This window comes from Mytilus californianus, unplaced genomic scaffold, assembly GCF_021869535.1.
Source record: "Mytilus californianus isolate M0D057914Y unplaced genomic scaffold, xbMytCali1.0.p SCAF_13, whole genome shotgun sequence".
Lineage (NCBI taxonomy): Eukaryota > Metazoa > Mollusca > Bivalvia > Mytilida > Mytilidae > Mytilus > Mytilus californianus.
Genome location: NW_026262615.1, coordinates 5,290,049 through 5,309,716, shown reverse-complemented (window position 1 = coordinate 5,309,716; position 19,668 = coordinate 5,290,049). Strand labels below are relative to the sequence as shown.

At 31.3% G+C, this 19,668-nt stretch overlaps 1 protein-coding gene across 2 annotated transcripts; it reads right to left on the bottom strand.

Moving 5' to 3' along the window:
* Nucleotides 1-18,932, bottom strand: LOC127723068 (uncharacterized). Of its 2 annotated transcripts, XR_007991838.1 has the most exons (7): nucleotides 18,792-18,932; nucleotides 12,692-12,768; nucleotides 11,336-11,586; nucleotides 10,262-10,439; nucleotides 9,295-9,471; nucleotides 567-6,726; nucleotides 1-529 (listed from the first exon to the last, which is right to left on the bottom strand). XR_007991838.1 is itself a non-coding variant. In XM_052229509.1 (6 exons), the coding sequence occupies exons 2-6, from the start codon at nucleotides 12,756-12,758 to the stop codon at nucleotides 6,479-6,481; spliced, it is 921 nt and encodes a 306-aa protein (XP_052085469.1). In that variant the 5' UTR covers nucleotides 12,759-12,768; nucleotides 18,792-18,932; the 3' UTR covers nucleotides 1-6,478. The 2 variants fall into 2 exon arrangements, 1 of the variants encoding a protein (XP_052085469.1); XM_052229509.1 differs by having other exon boundaries at nucleotides 1-6,726.
* Nucleotides 18,933-19,668: the final 736 nt, after the last annotated feature.

Sequence of the window (19,668 nt, the reverse complement as noted above, 5' to 3'; positions counted from 1 at the left end):
TCCCAGTAACATCTTTATTTCAAAATAATAAATCAAATTGCAAGTAAAATGAGAAAACAAAAAAAAATAAATTATTAAAGTCAGAAAACTGACATGATAATCTTATACAATAACAACATTTATGACATCAAATCTTCCAGATTTGGTATTGCTAATAAAATAATAATATTTACACATATTTATAAAACGAAATTAAGTCATACCAGCTTCTAGCTCAAGATGACATCATAAAGGAAATAAATCTGACTCAGGAAATTGAATTTTTTAATCAATTCTGGGATATTTGATTTTAGAAACTTGGGGCACAAAATTTTTGGGCACAATTTATCCTTATTGTGTTGAGGAAGCATTAAGAAAACAGTAATAAACCAAACAGATTTTTTGTAATAGATAGATTTCCATTGACCTCATTTGATTTCAGAGCTATTTCCCTTTGAAACATCCACAAATACCTTGATAAATGGATCAAGTTCTACTTGTCATAATGGCTGCTTAACTTTAAGAAAACCCCATCTAGTGTGGAGAAAATCTCATCTAGTAAGAACCCCATCTAGTAAGGAGAAAACTTCATCTAGTACATGTAAGGATCTTTTACTAGACTTTCTTGTTTCATCTGTTTAAATTCATTTACCTGTAGTCAAACAAGAAATCAACCAGTTTGCTCTCCCACACGGTAACAAATGGAAATAACTCGGAATCAAAATGATATTAATGGGAAACTATCTATTATGTATGTGTAACCTTTATACTTCTTTTGATCACAGTGATTTGTTATGCTCAAAAAGTGTAACCAGTATTACTCAAAAGGATAAATTGTACATAATACCTCTAAAAAACAGATGTTATGAAATTTTTAAATCCTCCAACTTTGAAAATGAACTTCTCTACATATATTGAAATTTTAGCCACTCAAAAGTTTCATTCACTTGATATCGAAAATGTGAAAACATCGTTACAGATATTTAGTGCAATTCAATTTAGCAAACTAATCATGTTCAGTGCCAAAACAGGAAGAGAATATAGTTACTCTTCTTGATCAAAGCTTTAAACCACTAATACCTGATGACGTACTGGCATAAAAACATGATATGTCAAATCCATCTTATATGGAAGAAAAAAAGTAAATATGTTCATATCATTATTTAGAATGTACATGTATGGTTCACATAAGAGAAATTTTCTATGTGGTTAATTTTCAGTACTGTATCAATCAGTATATAGAATGTGCATGTATTGTTCACATAATACAAATTTTATACATGGTTAGTTTCAGTACTGTATCAATCTGTATATAGAACAAACATGCATGGTTCACATTTTAGAAATATTTCTTGGTTAATTTTCACTAACTCTTTGCCCCACGTAGGGTCCAAATACTTAAATAAGCTGGAGCAAAATAATGTTTTCAATATGTCACAAAAAACAATAAGCACAAATAACAAATGGCAAATAATCTATAATGGAAAATAATACATAAAAGAGGATTTCATTTTTTGCTGCATTTATATGTAGAAGATTCCCTTTAAAACACTTTGACAATGTTCAAACTTTTTAAAACTTTTTTGCACTGATTATGCTGCCACCAATGTTTAGGGTAAGAACTATTGGTTATGTCTTCTTAATGACTGGATGTACAGGTCACATGACAATAAGACTAAGTCAAGAACCAATCTTTTAAATTGTTTTTTTTTCAACTAATTACAGTCCAATTAAAATTTAGAAAATTAAGTATTCAAAATGACAATTTTACATTTGTAAAAATTACATTACGCAAAAAAAAAATTATGCTGTAATTTCTCTCAGTGAGTATTTTAATTTGTCCATGACTGCCAGTGCTTGCAAAAATGTACATAAGCCAGAAAATTTTATGTCTTATAATTGCAAACTTTGTCATTTAACTTTAATTTAGCCTGTGTAAATGCGTATAATCTGAATGCAGCATAAATCAAGTTCATGTGCAGCAAGAATCTAATGAACCTACAAATTACGACAACAATCATTTAAATGCTTAAAATATATCTCAATAAGTAATATTCTACGAGAAAACAACCAATTATACTGTATATAAAATTATTCATGTAAAAAATGAAGTTATTTGCAAATTTATATGGTAATAAATTATCCAATCATAAACACTTGTTCTGTGTGAGTATTTTTACCAACGAAGAAATGATGGGGGTCTGGATGGGATTTACAGAAAGGAGATTCATGGGCATAAAATAGAAAAGAATTGGCATGAAATAGAAAATAAAAGGCAAAAATATAAAGAACAGAGAATAATGGGGTTCTAAAATAAAAAGAATAGAGAATAATGGGGTTCTAAAATAGAAAGAATAGAGAATAATGGGCCAAAAATATAAAGAATAGAGAATAATGGGTTGCTAAAACTTAAAGAACAGAGAATAATGGGCAAAAAAATAAGGAATAGAGAAAAAGGCCTAAAGAATAAAAGAATACAGAAATGAAGACCCCCAAATCAAGACCCTCAATTATCTGTTTATAAATCAAACCAGTTGGAGAAGTTAAGTAACTTCCTACTTCTTCAACATTTTATCAAGATTTTTCCCACATCTACTCACAATAAAGTCACAACAGAAGAACTTAAGTTCAAGTAGTTATGGTGAAGAGAATAAACTTTCCTCTAAAATAAATGACTAGACTAAAATGCTTGGTGTAAATGTATATATACATAATCAACAATAGAAAAAAAAATGTAAAAAAAATATTAAAGCTTGAAATAGAAACAAATAAAAACGAGGCATTAACATATTAAAATGTTAAAGTTAAACATAAGTATAAAGACAAATAAAAATAAAATTTAGAAAGAACTCTTATATTCATGTCATGTCCAATGGTAGAAAGAGTAGAAAGGAACTTCCAAAATCTCTCATACTTTTTTTTCGATATTCTGCATTCATCAAATGGGAAACACCTATAAATAACCCTTGACCCCCTTCTCAAAATAAAACCTGCCTTATGAACTTTTTAGTTTAATTGAATAATGGAACAGCACTTATATTAAACATTATCGATAAAAGACTTATAGACCTCATCGCTATTTGGGAATTTGCAACACTTGACCTGAGAATTGAACTTTTGATTTAAAACAACAATTACTTTTCCTTTGTGGTGTCAGACATTTTCTATTGTGACGTCAAAATTTTACGGGAACCTTTGTGATATCCAGTAATGAAGAACAAATAGCAATTAGGTGTATAAGACCATTAAAACTAAACCTTCTATTAATCCTACCCTTTTCAGCGTTTAATTTGAACATATGGGATTAAAAAAAAATATATAATTAGATATTTTAAAGAATGATGCAGATTTTTTGAAATTCCACTAATAATATTGACAGAAAAAAAAACAATATCATGTTTCAATAAGTAGCCTATATAGTGTGCACTGGATTGACAATTTCCTTTTTAATATTAGTTAATAAAGTTACTAGACAATACACATTCCTGCAGATATGGACAAGGTATGAAAAACAAAAAAATGATTAATATTGTATAAAAGGTAAATCTTTGACATAAAACATGATATATAATTAAAGCACATTGTATAACACACCACAAATATTAACCTCACAATTTATCACAACACTTATCTACAAATAAATTTCTGCTCAATTATTTCAACATATAATTTTAATTTCTATTATGCAAATGTAATTATCTACATATATTCACTTTAAAAGTGACTTTTTCTATGAGTACACATAAAAGTGTTATGAATATTTATAAAATCAAAATAGACCATTAAGCACTTTTCAATAACGATGAACATTTACAACCTTTAAGAACCATGATAACTTTTGAGACATTTTCATTCATTTAAGAAATTGTAACAAATAAATTTCTGCTAAAAAATTCAACTGTTTAATTGTGTTTTTTCTTCATTTCGAAAATTTGTACAGAATGCATGTAAAATAAATCAAACATGGGAGATAACTCAGTAATTCTACAAATCTTCTAAAAAAATGTAACAATTTACAACATCTTATGCAAAACAAAACCTTAAAATCAATTGTATTGAATTTTATACAATACTTTCTAATTTTCAGAATAGAAGTTAAGTTTATAACATTTTGAAAAAAAAGTATTAGTTGGATCCCCAATATTTGATAATTTCATTTGCTGATATAGACAAACAGCTACAACATATCAAAGTTTCAACTACTTTCACAGACAAAAGATAGCACAGATCTGTGTCGAAGGATATAAAACTTTAAATCAGTAATGTGTTTTTAAGGAGAAATTAAAAAAATTTGGAATTTAAAGTTGATACTTTAAATCAGAAGAGCATTAGTTAAAGAACAAAATAAGCTGAACAAATATTGAAAGGTTATGGAACTCCATTTCGAGATAATAAATTAAAAAAAAATGGCGGGAAAAGGCTGACTCGGACTTTTACCATATACTTAGCATTGGCATTATTTGGGTCTAAAGTTGTAAGAAAAGAAATCTAGAATCTGCTTAAATTTGGGTTACCTTTTATGAGCTATTGAAGTCTTATATGAATAGAAAAGTGGGTGAAATGGGGCAAAATATTTTACCCGGTATCGTTGGAAAAAATCCAAGGAGTCCGCACATCTAACAAAAATTCCTAAAATTGACATGACTACATCCTTAAGATTCAGTATCATCATTGTTTTTTAAACATTCTTGTCAAACAGAATTCAAACAATCTGTGTTTCTGAGAAGCTTCAAACATATTTTTGAAAATGATTGACACCAACGTTCTAGTGATTTTTTAAGAGTAATGTCCCTTGACCTGGGTCTATCCCCTTATATAGTCTAGCAAAACTCTGGTATTTATTTAGTAATTATAAATAATGAAAGATCAACCTAAAAACACAAAGTGAAAACATCACAAATGCTACAAATTGTCAACCCCATCTTACAACATACATACTGGCAGGATTATTGTACAATATAAATTTTCAAAGTAAAAAAATATTTACGAAAGCAAAAAATATTCATATTGTGTTATTGATTTGTAAATCTATACACATGGGGCCCATAGTTCATTTTTTTTACATACCCCAGGTGCTTTAAACACATACCAAGGGTGATAAATAAAATTGGGATACTTAATCGCATTGTAATTACTAAAAACACACTTAGCAAAGTAACTTTAATGTCTTTGTCATACAAAAAAAGACTATTAAAACATTAATGCAGCCAGCTTTTTGACTATGAGAAATTTTTTCTTTAAAAACTGAAAATTTCTTTTGTTATTGCAAATCAATTTGAAAGTATAAACAGGATTTAAAGATCTTACAAAAAAAATGTTTTCATTGCACAACCATTTATAATTTTTATAAGGTGATCCTGCATCTTCTTCTAGGACAGGCAACAATTTCCATCATGATTCTATAATTTTACTCAGGTGTTCCTGCATCTTCTACTATAGCAGGCAACAATTATGATCTCAATTCTATTAAAAACATTAATGTTCTGATGAAGTGTAAATACCTGATTTAAATCCTCAACTTACATCAACAACCAAAAACAAATATTGACCTTTAGTATGATTCTTCAATTAATATAACAAGCATCAAACAAAACCTACAACATTGACATAAAACAATTCATAATTAAACAGACAAGAAAAATATCAAAATTATTCTTTTAAGACTTTTTCCTCCACATAATGTCATACCGTTATACTGTAATTTTATAAAAAGGATACATCATTTGTGAATGAAAAAGTTTTAAAGTAAAACTGCTTTCAAAATTTGTTGGTGTAAAGGAATAAGACAATCCTACTTCTATCACTTCTGACACTCTGGATAAAATTTGAATATAATGGCCCAGACCATGGGAAAATTTCCAACAAATCTATGGCTTGCATGAATTATTTCTTAATCTTATCTTTAAAGTGGTCTCAAATTGTAGGAGAAAAATTACAACACTGGTTTAATGTTTTCTGAAAATGGAATTATTGGTTAACAAGTGCAAAGTGCTTAACGTTATTTATAGCATCTGTATCTAAGAATGGTTGACACTAAAAACCAACAAATTGACCTCAAGAACACATATCTGTATTCTGGTTGATCAAAATTGCCATAACACTCCAATAAAATGACTGTACATTAAGAGTATTTGATAAAATATATTTGATACATTACAATGCACATGTATTAATTATTTATTAAATTCCTAAAGCATTTACATGTAAAAAATACATCTATGTATATGAGTGAAAGCAGACTGCATATATTGTTCATTCAAGCTAATTGTAAAAGTACAATTTGTCATTTTATGTTCTGAATTATTCATATCGCCATATGTCAATAAAAAATTGAATGGGATAGAATCAAATATTCATCATTTTACAAAGTTTGTACATCCAACTTTGTTTCAACAACTTCAGTCAGTCTGATGTGAAATAATTGTAATAATAATATTGAAACAATTTGTTATTTATAAAACATTCAAAATTTCCCAACCTCTACAGTTTGGGCAAGTGATCAGACTATTTCCCGACCTCTATTTTGTGGGCTAGTGTTTTCATAATTGGGCGGAATACAAGTTTCGTGATAGCTAGGAGGTCTTTCTTTGCTACAATCTTCTTCAACAGGTGGCGCTGTGGGCTGGGGCTGATTCCAGACACGGTGACTGGGATCTTCATCTGTCAACATTTTGTCTGTAACTTGAATAGGTTCTGATGGCACATGACCATCACATGTTTCCTGGACAGCATGATAAACAGCACTTCCTGTCAAAGTGAAAGTAGACATAATTAAGACAAAGCCATCATAAGTTTCCTTGACAGCATGATAAACCGCACTTCCTGTCGAAAGTGAAAGTAGACATAATTAAGACAAAGCAGAGGGCACATGACCATCACATGTTTTCCTGGACAGCATGATATACAGTACTCACTTCCTGTTGAAAGTGAAAATACACATAATTAAGACAAAGCTGAGGGCACATGAACATCACAGGTTTCCTGGACAACACTTCATGCAGAAAGTGAAAGTAGAAATCATTAGGACAAAGACTCTTGGGTCAGACAGGTAGATTGATTTTAAAAAATCAGACCCTTGGATACAAAACGAATTGCATTGTAATAAGGTATTGATAACAGTGCATTTAGAAGAATTATATTAGCAATCTAAAAGTCATTCCAAGAGCATGCTAATTTTCAAATGTCAATATGAGACACTCATCGATATAATAGCAAATTACACAATTTAACTCTTTTTTTTTTTCTATGCTTTACCTGTATTGATCTGAACCGAACTTTCAATTGCATATATTATCATTAAATACTTGGTAGATCAATATTTGGACAATTTATTATCTCTAGGATCCTTGACAGTAAATATATTATACTTTTCCTCACTTAGTTATTATTTGCTGACAATTGATTAAAATTCCCAACTATAAATTGTAGTTTTCTATTTTGGTTACAAAAAATGTATTTTTCTCGTTTTTTTCCATGACATCTTCAGTTAGTTTTCGACTTATGAGTTTGAATATCCCTTTGGTACCTTTTGCCTGTCGTTTATAAAAAAGGAAGGCAATTTCTACTGATATAACTTTTGATCTTGATTTTTGTAACATAAGGCATATTCCTGGGATTTTCTGGAGTTAAGCATTGTGCACATTGTTAGAACTTTTAATAGGAATTTTTCCTGTATAATATCATTCTTAAAAGCAATTTGATAATTCTTTCTGCAGGTAATATAATAATATACTACTGGTTTATTGCTTATATCAATGCATTGTGAATATAGAGCTACGCCATCAATGAATAAAGTTCCATAACTCCTCAATATCATATCAGAAATTTATAAAAAAAACTACAAGGAGGTTATTTTAATAGATATTGACCAGTCACCAAACTTTCATGAAAACTGCTCAAAGGACTTTTGAGTTATTGTCCAAAAACTAGAAAATCCTCTATTTTTTATGAATAAAATCCCATAACTCGGAAACGTAGAATCTGAAATTTATAAAAATTGAAAGGGAGCTTACGTCAATAGATATAAACAATTCACCAAAGTTTCATGAAAATTGGTTCAAGCGTTTTTGATTGATTGTCTGACATGTTGACAATGGACTGACAACAGTATACCATATTACTTCCCGTAAACGGGCAAATAAAAACAGATATAAAAAAAAAAAATCAATATCACTTCTTTCTCCCAAATTTTCTTTCTCATTTAAAAAAGGAAACAACCCTACCCCTTAACCATGCACTGAATATCAATGATATACATATCAAAACGGTATATTCAGTAATAACATTTTTTCACATTTTATACCCTTGTTTTTCAAGTACTGTAAATTCAGAATTTATTACAGGCATTTATTATTGCGATTTTGTCATTTTAAACTAATATGCGATTTAAATTTTTGCAATATTGAGAAAAATCCTGTTTAATTTGTATAAAAAATTTCAAAATGTGAGTTTAAATTATTGCCATTATAACCCTGTCGCATTTTTCGCAATAATAAAAACATTGCAATACTTTCTGAATTTACAGTATGTATCAAAGTTCTCCTCAAATACTGCAATATGTATCAAAATAATTTTCATACAATATAACCATTGATTTCCTTACCTTGTGAGATACATCACTAATTAATATCATACCTTGAGACATACTCGTCCCACTAGTATCCTAAACTTGTGAAATACATCTCTAATTCATATCATACCTTGAGACATAATCGTCTGAATAGTATCCTTACCTTGTCAGATAATCTCTAATTCTTATCATACCTTGAGACATACTCGCCTCAATAGTATCCTTACCTTGTGAGATAATCTCTAATTCTTATCATACCTTGAGACACGTCCGAACAGTATCCTTACCTTGTGAGATAATCTCTAATTCTTATCATACCTTGAGACATACTCGTCTGCCTAATATCCTTATAATTACCTTGTGAGATAATCTCTAATTCTTATCATACCTTGAGACATACTCGTCTGCCTAATATCCTTACCTTGTGAGATAATCTCTAATTCTTATTATACCTTATATTAAGACATACTCGTCTGACTGGTCCTCTTACCTTGTGAAATAATCTCTAATTTTTATAATACATCGAGACATACTCATCTGACTAATATCCTTACCTTGTGAGATAATCTCTAATTCTTATCATACCTTGAGACATACTCGTCTGACTAATATCCTTACCTTGTGAGATAATCTCTAATTCTTATCATACCTTGAGACATACTCGTCTGCCTAATATCCTTACCTTGTGAGATAATCTCTAATTCTTATCATACCTTGAGACATACTCGCCTGCCTAGTTCTCTTACCTTGTGAGATACTCCTTGGTAGGCTGTTGGCACTTTGGTGAGAGAGAATAGCCTGCCTTTTGATGTACCAGACCAGGAACATGATAAACATTCCCATACAGATAATCACACAACTCAAGATAGCTCCTATTAGAATCAATGTGTTCTGGTCGGGACCGCTGGATTCTTTTTCTGAAACTGAAAAAAATAACTTAAGACAGCTCCTTTTAGTATCAATGAACCGCTGGATTCTTTTTCTGAAACTGCAAAGCAAACAACCTAAAATAGATTCCATTAGAATCATGTGTTCTAGTCCATACCACTGGTTTTGTCCAGGTTTATTTGCTCAGTCTTTAGTTTTCTACATTGTGTTTTGTAAACTGTTGTTTGTCTTTTGGTTGTTTTTCATGTTTTGCTTTGCCATTGTCAGTTTGTTTTTCCGCCTATGAGTTTGAATATCCCATTGGTATCTTTCACAATTCTTTTATTTTTCTGTGTAGTGTATTTTTGGACTGTTGAAAGTTTTTTCAGCGTTCTTCTAACATGGTATTGTCTGTCTTTATTCAACACTTTGTTGTTGATGGCCCTATTTTTCTCTTCCTTTTATTGAAAATAATTAAATTATTAAAACATATTTCATAAATATGATGATGAGCATAGACTGGTAGAAAAAATTGTCTACCTTGGAGACAGAACGGGTTGTCCCAATAAGGCTTCAATCTTATCTTCAAGCATGTAATCTTGTTAGTTGCCATGTTAAAATCCAGAATATATAAGTGTAGTACAAAATCTAATACAAAACAGGATATATCCATATGACATAAACAATCTATTAACCTTAATATACATTTATATTGCTGTTTGGTGATAAGTATTCATCAATCAATCAGATCTTTCGGTGTCCCAGAATATCAATTGAAAAAAATATCTCAATAAAAAATTTCATGAGACCATTCCAAATAACTCCAGAAACACCATAACTACATACCTTTGTATGGGACAGCAGCAGTTTGTGTTGTGGAGCACCTTGAGACAACTATAATTTCAAAGTCATATTTTCCCACCATTGTTGCCCATGTGCCAACTGTATTCTCTAGTCTAATGTTGGCCTGGTTACCAGTAGAACACCAGTCCTTCCTAGTCAACTGGTTGTTACACTGTCCCAACTGTAAGATAGAGATAAGTGTTTTACATTAAATATATACATGCACAATATAAAATATAAATGAACTGTCTAAGAGCTGTTTCAAAATTTATTGGGTGCGAACTTGGGATGGGAGCTCGAGGCACTCAAATTAATTAAATATGGGGTTGCATTTTCCTAAGAATTTTGTAAGAATCAGAAGTAAAAAGGAAATTTTTTTTTTATGGGTGGTCATCAGAGTCCTGAAATATGTGCCTCACATGCCCAACATGTGTTTCATTCTGGAACAGCCCTAAAGACAGAATAGATCATTAGGATAGATATTTATGATATTATGTCCTTAATTAAGAGACAAATCATCTTTTAGTTTCATTTGTAACTTATTTCATTTCTCTAACATTTATATCAGAAAAGAATGAAATTAATGAACAACCAGCATGACCAGTTTCATGTAATTACCTTCTATGAAAATCAGATATCCCTTATACTTCTTGAGGAAAACTTAGGCTTCCTCTTGCTCATGAATGTAACTAACAATTTATCAGAAGTGAGCTTATTTTGACTTTACATGTACCGTCCAAAGATAGGGGAGAAGATACGAAAGGGAAAATAAATAACTTCAGTCAAAGAAAAATAAACAAACACAATCATCAAAGGAAAAGAGGCAAAAAGAAAAAAAAATAATAGTACAAAAAATATTACAGAAAGAACTAAAGATTAAGTAATTTGATTCTCACCAAAAACCAAGGTTTTACTCAAGATTCTGATTTTTTTAATGCCTCCCTAAAGGCAATATTTGTTGTTGCCCTTCTTTCTAAAAAAAACCTGTAACTGCATCTGATTATTAATTGAATAACCTTGTGTGTACATTTACTGCATCAATGTGATTCACATAAAATTTCAGTTAAATATACTTACAACAGCAGGACTAGCAGACCCAAACTTCCATACTCCAGTATCGTAGATAGCAAGCCGTAGATCACATGTCTGTATATGGTAGCTAGCAATGGAGATACAGAGATTGGAGCACTGAAATTTGTCATCATTGGCAATCAGACTGATTCCACAAGCCTTCTCAAAAAATTTATCACCATTGACAGTGATGTAAAGCTGATCATTCAGCCCTAAGGAGTATTGTTGGTCTTCATTGCATGGTTCATTGATTACAACTGAAAATAATACAATAATACAAATTTTTTTTGGTGCTTTAATATGTTAAATGACTTAGTTTAGTGAAGAATAAAAGAAGAAAGTGTCTGAGGACATGAATGCCCCCATTCAAGCTTTGCAATGAAAATGGGAGACTGAAAAAAAGGGCCGAAAGACGGACTGTCAAGGTATAGGTAGCATGAACCAAGAATATATGTGTCCACATCATTATTACCCCTTCTATTAGGGGCAAGGAATCAAAATTCTAGAAAAATTAATGACCATTGCTGAATGAATAACTGACGATTATGAGAAAAAATATGTCCTATCAATTCATTGGATATGTGCTTTCTTCTTGATCATGTTGATTTGATATTATCCTGCAACTCTTTTCTCATAAATCTTGTGAGTCATAACACTTTTTGAAAAATTCAAAAGAACCCAAAAACTAAGAAATGACTATTCATTTATGAATTTTGTTCTAAAAAATGTGTAAACTATAGAATTATTTATGACAAAAGATTCAGTGGTAGATCCAGGGGGGGTTCCATGGGTTGCACCCCCCTTATTTTTTTACTATATATATCAATGCTTTTGAATGGCGAAATATGGTTGGAACCCCCCCTTTTAAAAATGGCTGGATCCATATGTGAGATTTATCATAATTTATAAAAAAAATTATACAGGAATTGAGGAATCACAGAGAGAACACACCAATCATCAAGACCTGACTCCTCTGAAAAGTCAGAAATACAAACAGACAAAACTGAGTCATTTAGTTTGTATACTGTGCACTCATTAATATTCATAGAGTACCAATTTTCCTGGATTTCAAGGTTATATACATGTATGTAAATCACAAATTTTAATGCTCAATGAGGTACTAATTTTTATAGGCTTGTACATGTTGTATGCTGATTTTGGTATACCAGGAAATAAAATATCTGTGAAAAACACATGTACATGTACAATATTTCCACATTTCACGAAAATAATTGAATCCACAGTCTCAACTTCAATTGAATTTTGCTGGATAGTTGTCTCATTGGCAATCATACCACATCTCCAAATTTTTATATATATAGGTATTATTATAATGTGTAATACAATGAGTTATTAACTTACCTGACTTTTGAAAAGCTAAACAGGAAATTATCTGTGCTGCTACCAAAATCAGTACTTCTGTCTCCATGGTAACAACACTGAAAAACATTAAAATATTGATTATGAAATTATATATCTAAACTAACTTTGTATGTTATGTTAGCTACATGTGTCAATGGTTTCATGTACTTACATCATGAACATATATTTTAGGTTTCAGTAAGTTTCCTTTAGAGGTAAAAGTATCAGAAAATCTTTCAATTTTACCAAATGTGCAATTTCAGTAGATGTTTTATGCCATTCTTTAGCATAATCTGTAAATAGAGAACAGACATTTCTGACTGGACCATGTGGACAGTGGTCATCAATCATTGTGATTGTGATTTTTGGCACATACATTTTTGTACATGTACCATCTCAAGCTTTGATGGGTACTTATTTATGACATGTACATGTATGACATCCTGCATTGCATTTTAAGTTGAATTGCCTAGTTCCTGCCAATCCTTACAACTTAACCATTTGCATGTTTGCACAGCAAGATTTGTCTGTAGACTGTACTGACAGAGTAAACTTTGTGGTGTAAATGTCAGCGTTCTTTCATTCCACCATGCGTTTATTCCGGCCAACTGTTATTTACTGGAGACTATTGTATGTAAAAAGTGTGAAAACCATTGTTTATGTTTATGGTAGACTGGTATATTGTTTACATAAATTAATTGGTTAAAATGGGAATAATTTTCAGAGAACCACCACAACCAGTATAATTCATCTGAATCAATCCAACTTTTTTGTTGGTGGATATGAAACACTAGGAATTTTCATCCTTCGGATAAAGTACACTGGTGGAATCAAACATTCCTTGGATAAATAACAATAGTATTTTGAGTCCATCTTTTACATAAATCACCTATGCAAGTTTAAGGTACTTCAAAAACCCCCAAAAAATACCAAGCCCCATTGTTAATATAGACAATATTTATTTGCACAAACACATTTACATTAAATGGTTATGGCATACAGTATTGAGACAATAAACTGACAATAATTAAATTAGATTAGAGTGACAGTGGTATTCACACGAAAAAAAGACTACAAATACGTGTGTATTGACAGTTAACCAATTATTAATGTCCATGAACAAAAAAGGATATCTATCAAAAAATAAAAATTATACAGATGTCCTCAATAAACAATGATAAAGGACAATCATTAATATACTTTGTGGTGATTTTTATAATGACAGGCAAACTGCGATTTAAAAGTGTGGTCATATGCCTCAGTGTTATAGCTGAATGCATTTTAACAAGAGTGCACACGCTGAAATGTCTCGCCTTCTTTACTAATCATTGATATTATGTTGATAGTCCTAAATATAAAGCTTTATTACAACTGTCACATAAACTTAACATTAACCAAGTAAACTAAACATTGACCAATGAACCATGAAAATGAGGTCAAGGTCAGATGAACCATGCTAGGCAGGCATGTACAGCTAACAATTCTTCCATACAACAAATATGGTTGACCTTTTGCTTATAGTTTAAGAAAAACAGACCAAAACACAAAAACTTAACACTGAGCAATGAACCTTGAAAATGAGGTCAAGGTAAAAAAAAACCTGCGTGACTGACATATAGATCATAAAATATTTCCATATACCAAATGTAGTTGAACTATTGCATATAGTATTAGAAAAAGGATGAAATCTCAAAAACTTAACTTTGACCACTGAACCATGAAAATAAGGTCAAGGTCAGATGACACCTGCCAGCTAGACATGTACACCTTACAATCATTCCATACACCAAATATAGTAGACCTATTGCATGCAGTATTAGAAAAAAAGACCAAAACTCAAAAACTTAACTTTGACCACTGAACCATGAAAATGAGGTCAAGGTCAGATGACACCTGCCCGCTAGACATGTACACCTTACAATCATTCCATACATCAAATATTGTAGACCTATTGCATACAGTATAAGAAAAACAGACCAAAACACAAAAACTCAACTATAACCAATGAACCATGAAAATGAGGTCAAGGTCAGATGACACCTGCCAGCTATACATACACCTTACAATCCTTCCATACACCAAATATAGTAGACCTATTGCATACAGTATAAGAAAAACAGACCAAAACACAAAAACTTAACTATAACCACTGAACCATGAAAATGAGGTCAAGGTCAGATGACACCTGCCAGTTGGACATGTACACCTTACAGTCCTTCCATACACCGAATATACTAGACCTATTGCTTATAGTATCTGAGATATGGACTTGACCACGAAAACTTAACCTTGTTCACTGATCCATGAAATGAGGTCGAGGTCAAGTGAAAACTGTCTGACGGGCATGAGGACCTTGCAAGGTACGCACATACCAAATATAGTTATCCTATTACTTATAATAAGAGAGAATTTAACATTACAAAAAATCTTAACTTTTTTTTCAAGTAGTCACTGAACCATGAAAATGAGGTCAAGGACATTGGACATGTGACTGACGGAAACTTCGTAACATGAGGCATCCATATACAAAGTATGAAGCATCCAGGTCTTCCACCCTCTAAAATATAAAGCTTTTAAGAAGTTAGCTAACGCCGCCGCCGCCGTAGCCGCCGGATCACTATCCCTATGTCGAGCTTTCTGCGACAAAAGTCGCAGGCTCGACAATAAAATTGAAATTAAGATTAGTATTAATTTTTTGTATATAGGTATCCCTCAATGATATACCATGGACAGACTGAGAAAAAATGGTATTCATCCTCAATTTCTTGCCTATTACAGGATAGGCAAATGCGTTGATTTCTTTCAATGTTGGTATAACGCCCCCTTTCAATTGCTATGGAATGGGCACTGAGTTTAAATTTACATATATCAATATACGGGGGCCTTTCTCCAATTCGAGTCTTACAAAAGAAATTTAATTTTTCACACTTACGGATAGAACAGTTCATAATTTGATAAGCCTGGTCAAAGATTCTTTGTTGGATAGTATTTATATAATATTTTAAATTAATGGGGTCAAAAGTAAGATGGCCAAAACCTAATTTATTTAACCAGTCTTTTACAATGTTAACTCATTTACTTTGCAATGTACCCCTAAAATTTCCTTAATAAATTTTATATGTAAATGTTCAAATGGATCTGAATCTTTGAACACTTTGCTGACACCCCATATTTCACTCCCATAAAGAATGATTGGGACAACTGAAGTATCAAATAATTTTTCAAGCATATTGCAAGAATTATCTAAAGATACTGTCTTTTTAATATTAAACCAAGTCTTTCTTCCTTTTTCCATAAGAAATTTTTGGAAGGACTTAAATTGCCTGAATAATTAATTGTTATTCCAAGGTAACAATAAAATTTAACGGTCTCAAGATGCTCGTTTTCTACTTTAAAATAATTACAATGTGATTTCCCATTAGAATTGAATATTATTATTTTTGATTTTTGTTTGTTTACATCAAGTTTCCAAAGGGAACAAAATTTAGTTAACTCATTAGGTGCATTTTGAAGCCCTTCTTGGGTTTCTGATAATAAAATAATGTCATCTGCATATAATAATGATGTTAGTTTAACATCTTCTATAACAATTGGCTGAGTGTTTGCATGATCAAGGTCATTTACAAGGCCATTTATTTAGATATTACTGTGGATTCATTTATTTTCGTGGGTACCAATTTTCGTGGATTAGGGAAAAATTGCATGTTCAAGATATTTAATTTCATGGTTTTACCGAAAGTCTGCGTACAAGCCTATACAAAATATGTCATTCGTTGAACATTTAATTTCGTGGTTCACTTGTACCCACGAAATCCACGAAAATTGGTATCCAACGAATAATAATGAATCCACAGTAAACAAAATTGGGCTAAGTACATCCCCTTGTTTTACTCCACAAGTTGATATAAATTCATGGCTAATACCATTTTTTAAATTTAATTCTACATTTGTTTTCATTATACATTGATTGAATGACATTAACAAGCTTGCCTGGAAGTCTGTTTTGGAGTAGGATGTAAAATAAACCCTCCCTCCAGACAGTATCAAAGGCTTTTCGTAGATCTATAAATGCTGCAAAAACTGTTTTTTTTTTGTCTTATATTTATCAACAATTGACTTTAATGAGAAGATGTGATCTGCTGTTCTAGCTTTTTCTTTGAAGCCAATTTATTTTTCCCTTATTAAATAATTGGTGTTTATAAACTTCATAAGTCTGGTGTGTATAATTTTATCATGTTTATTGAATAATTTACCCAAATTAGAAGTCAATGAGATACAAATGTACCTCTATAATTAGAGGGGTCAGATTTGTTCCCCTTTTTATGAATTAATGTGATCAGACTTTTATTCCATAATTTTGGGAAGCTGCCTTTCATAAATACAAAGTTGAAAAGTTTTGATAAGGGTTCTAATAATACTGGCATACCACATTCAATCATTTCATTCATATATTTCCCCTTCAACATGCAGGAGTTCAAATTAACATTTTTCACTGAAAAGTCCTGGACCTTTACAATAGTAAAGTGGAAGGTTTACACCTTAGGATGAAAGGTCCAAACATTGACTTTTGATTGAATCAATTTTAAGATTTTGTGTCCCTCTCACTGAAGCACTTTGCCTATCAGTGTGGGTTGGGTATTATATACAATATTTACAGGTCATGGTTCCGGAATCTTCTCCAAATTGGAGCCAAGGGCAATTGATATCCCATGATATTCTAATTAATATGGAAAATAACTTCATAATTATATGCTGAATGTGCTTAAAAACATTCCAATCATACTTATTTTCGTATCGATTTAAAATATTATTCATTATTTTATTATGGGGCCGGATCGGTTTGGGGCCGGAACGACCTGATACTTTTCTGCAAATGAGACTGGAATTTTCACTCACGTTTCTCGCGATCATATCTTTTATCCTTGTTTAAACTTTGATCACTTCTTTGTCTGACTTCTTTTGTTTACATTGCAGCTACACTCTTAGTAGTCAGAATTTCATCTGCCTTGCACATTTTTCTCTTAGATGACGTGAAGCCAAAGCGAAACAAACTCATGGTTTAACAAAGTTGACAACCACATGCGTTAATATGAAGAACGCGGACCTCAACCTCATCTGACACGCTGCACTATTAATGAACCAGGAAGTACATGTAGATCACTAAGTTAAAAATAAATTGTAGCTAATTCATCGTGACTCATTACCATATCAATTTACAAGTCAGAACAGAAATTCATCATATATGTTTTCTGAAACTTGAAAATTGAAAGTCCGTCAGGTGCAGCTAATAACCAAATCGTAAGTCCAACTGTAAATCTGATAGGTCCTGGACCTTGGACCACTGCTAATTTAAACCCCTGACATATTCAAGAAAACCCTCTTCAGAATCTTATGGGGAGTTTTGGATATTTAACACTAAACCTGGATTAAAAAACCTAGTGCATTTTTGTTGGTGGATATAAAACATTAGGAATTTTCATCCTTTGGATAAAGTACACTGGCAGAATCAGACCACTGGCACTGTACATAAACACGACCATTTTTCCAATTCCTTCTGATGAACCATAAAACCTGAAACTCTGAATTTATACATTATTGTAGGTGGGAAAAGAAGGGTAATGTCTTTTTTTTCTTTTAAAAAAAAAGGGCAGCATGAGTTGTCAGCATTTATATAAATTATAACATGTTATCACTGAGTACTCATCAAAGATTGAGATGGTAAATGATGCTATATGAAAAAAATTGTGAATTTTAGTTTGAATTATTGAATTACTACCTAACATCTACCTCAGTATATGTCAAATGGTGGATTATAGGTGAATTGAGTAACAAACATATAATCTACCAAGTACTGATTATTCCCAACATGTGTAGCAGTTGAATCATTAATTAATTAATCACTAATTTTAATTACCTGCATAAAACTAAATATTATAACCAACATGTATAGAAGCTGCTCATTTTGATGGGTAAACAAAACTAGGTCAGTATAGTGATAAACGTATCTGGTTTCCCCACAAATTAACAAATGGGACAAGGATCTTCTTTATCAAATGTGTGTCCGCTGTTGATAAAATACGTTAAATTTTTGCATTCTTACCCAAAAGAAACACAATTACACCATTTGCTGATATATCCTTTGATATTTGTATGATAATTAACATGTAAATAACTAATTATTTCAAGCTCATCATCATTATCTCCTCATCAACATCTTAATCAATAATTCACGATTATTTCCCCTGGGAAAGAGGTCTAAACGCTGCACCTATTAACGGAGCGGCAACGTCGATCTTTACGGAAACTAATGGGGAAATAACGATGGTTTCATAAAATGTTACAAGATATGTGAAAGTGAAATGTTTCAAGGTTGAAGCAATACTTTGATCTTTATGACTTGGAAAGATTAGCACGTAATATGTCAGCTATTTTATAAATCACATTTATGATGATATCTAATTACAAATGAGGACTTGAAATACGGTACAGTAACAGCGGATTCAGCTAGTCTTGACTGCAAGTTCTCATAAATTTTGACACAAGGGTCTTTGACTCATATGACATTTAAGACAACTTACTTGTGGTGTACAAACTTTTTTTTTATCTCTTATTTCTTATTTACATAAATGATATTGGCGCAAATCTTTATTATTAAACAACGAAAGTACTATATATATTCTCAATACAGTAGTTACACGGTTAAATAGACTATTCGGGCCACATTAATGCTTCTTTGAATCATGCATGCAATGATATTCCAAATATTCAGCCTTTAAGGCTTGACGGCGAGAAATTCCAATTCCACGACGAATACTCGATTTATTGTTTTAATCTTATTAAAAAAGAGAGGCGAAAGATACCAAAGGGACATTCAAACTCATAAGTCGAAAATAAACTGACAACGCCATGGCTAAAATAGGAAAAGACAAATAGACAAACAACAGTACACAAAACACAACATAGAAAACTAAAGACGA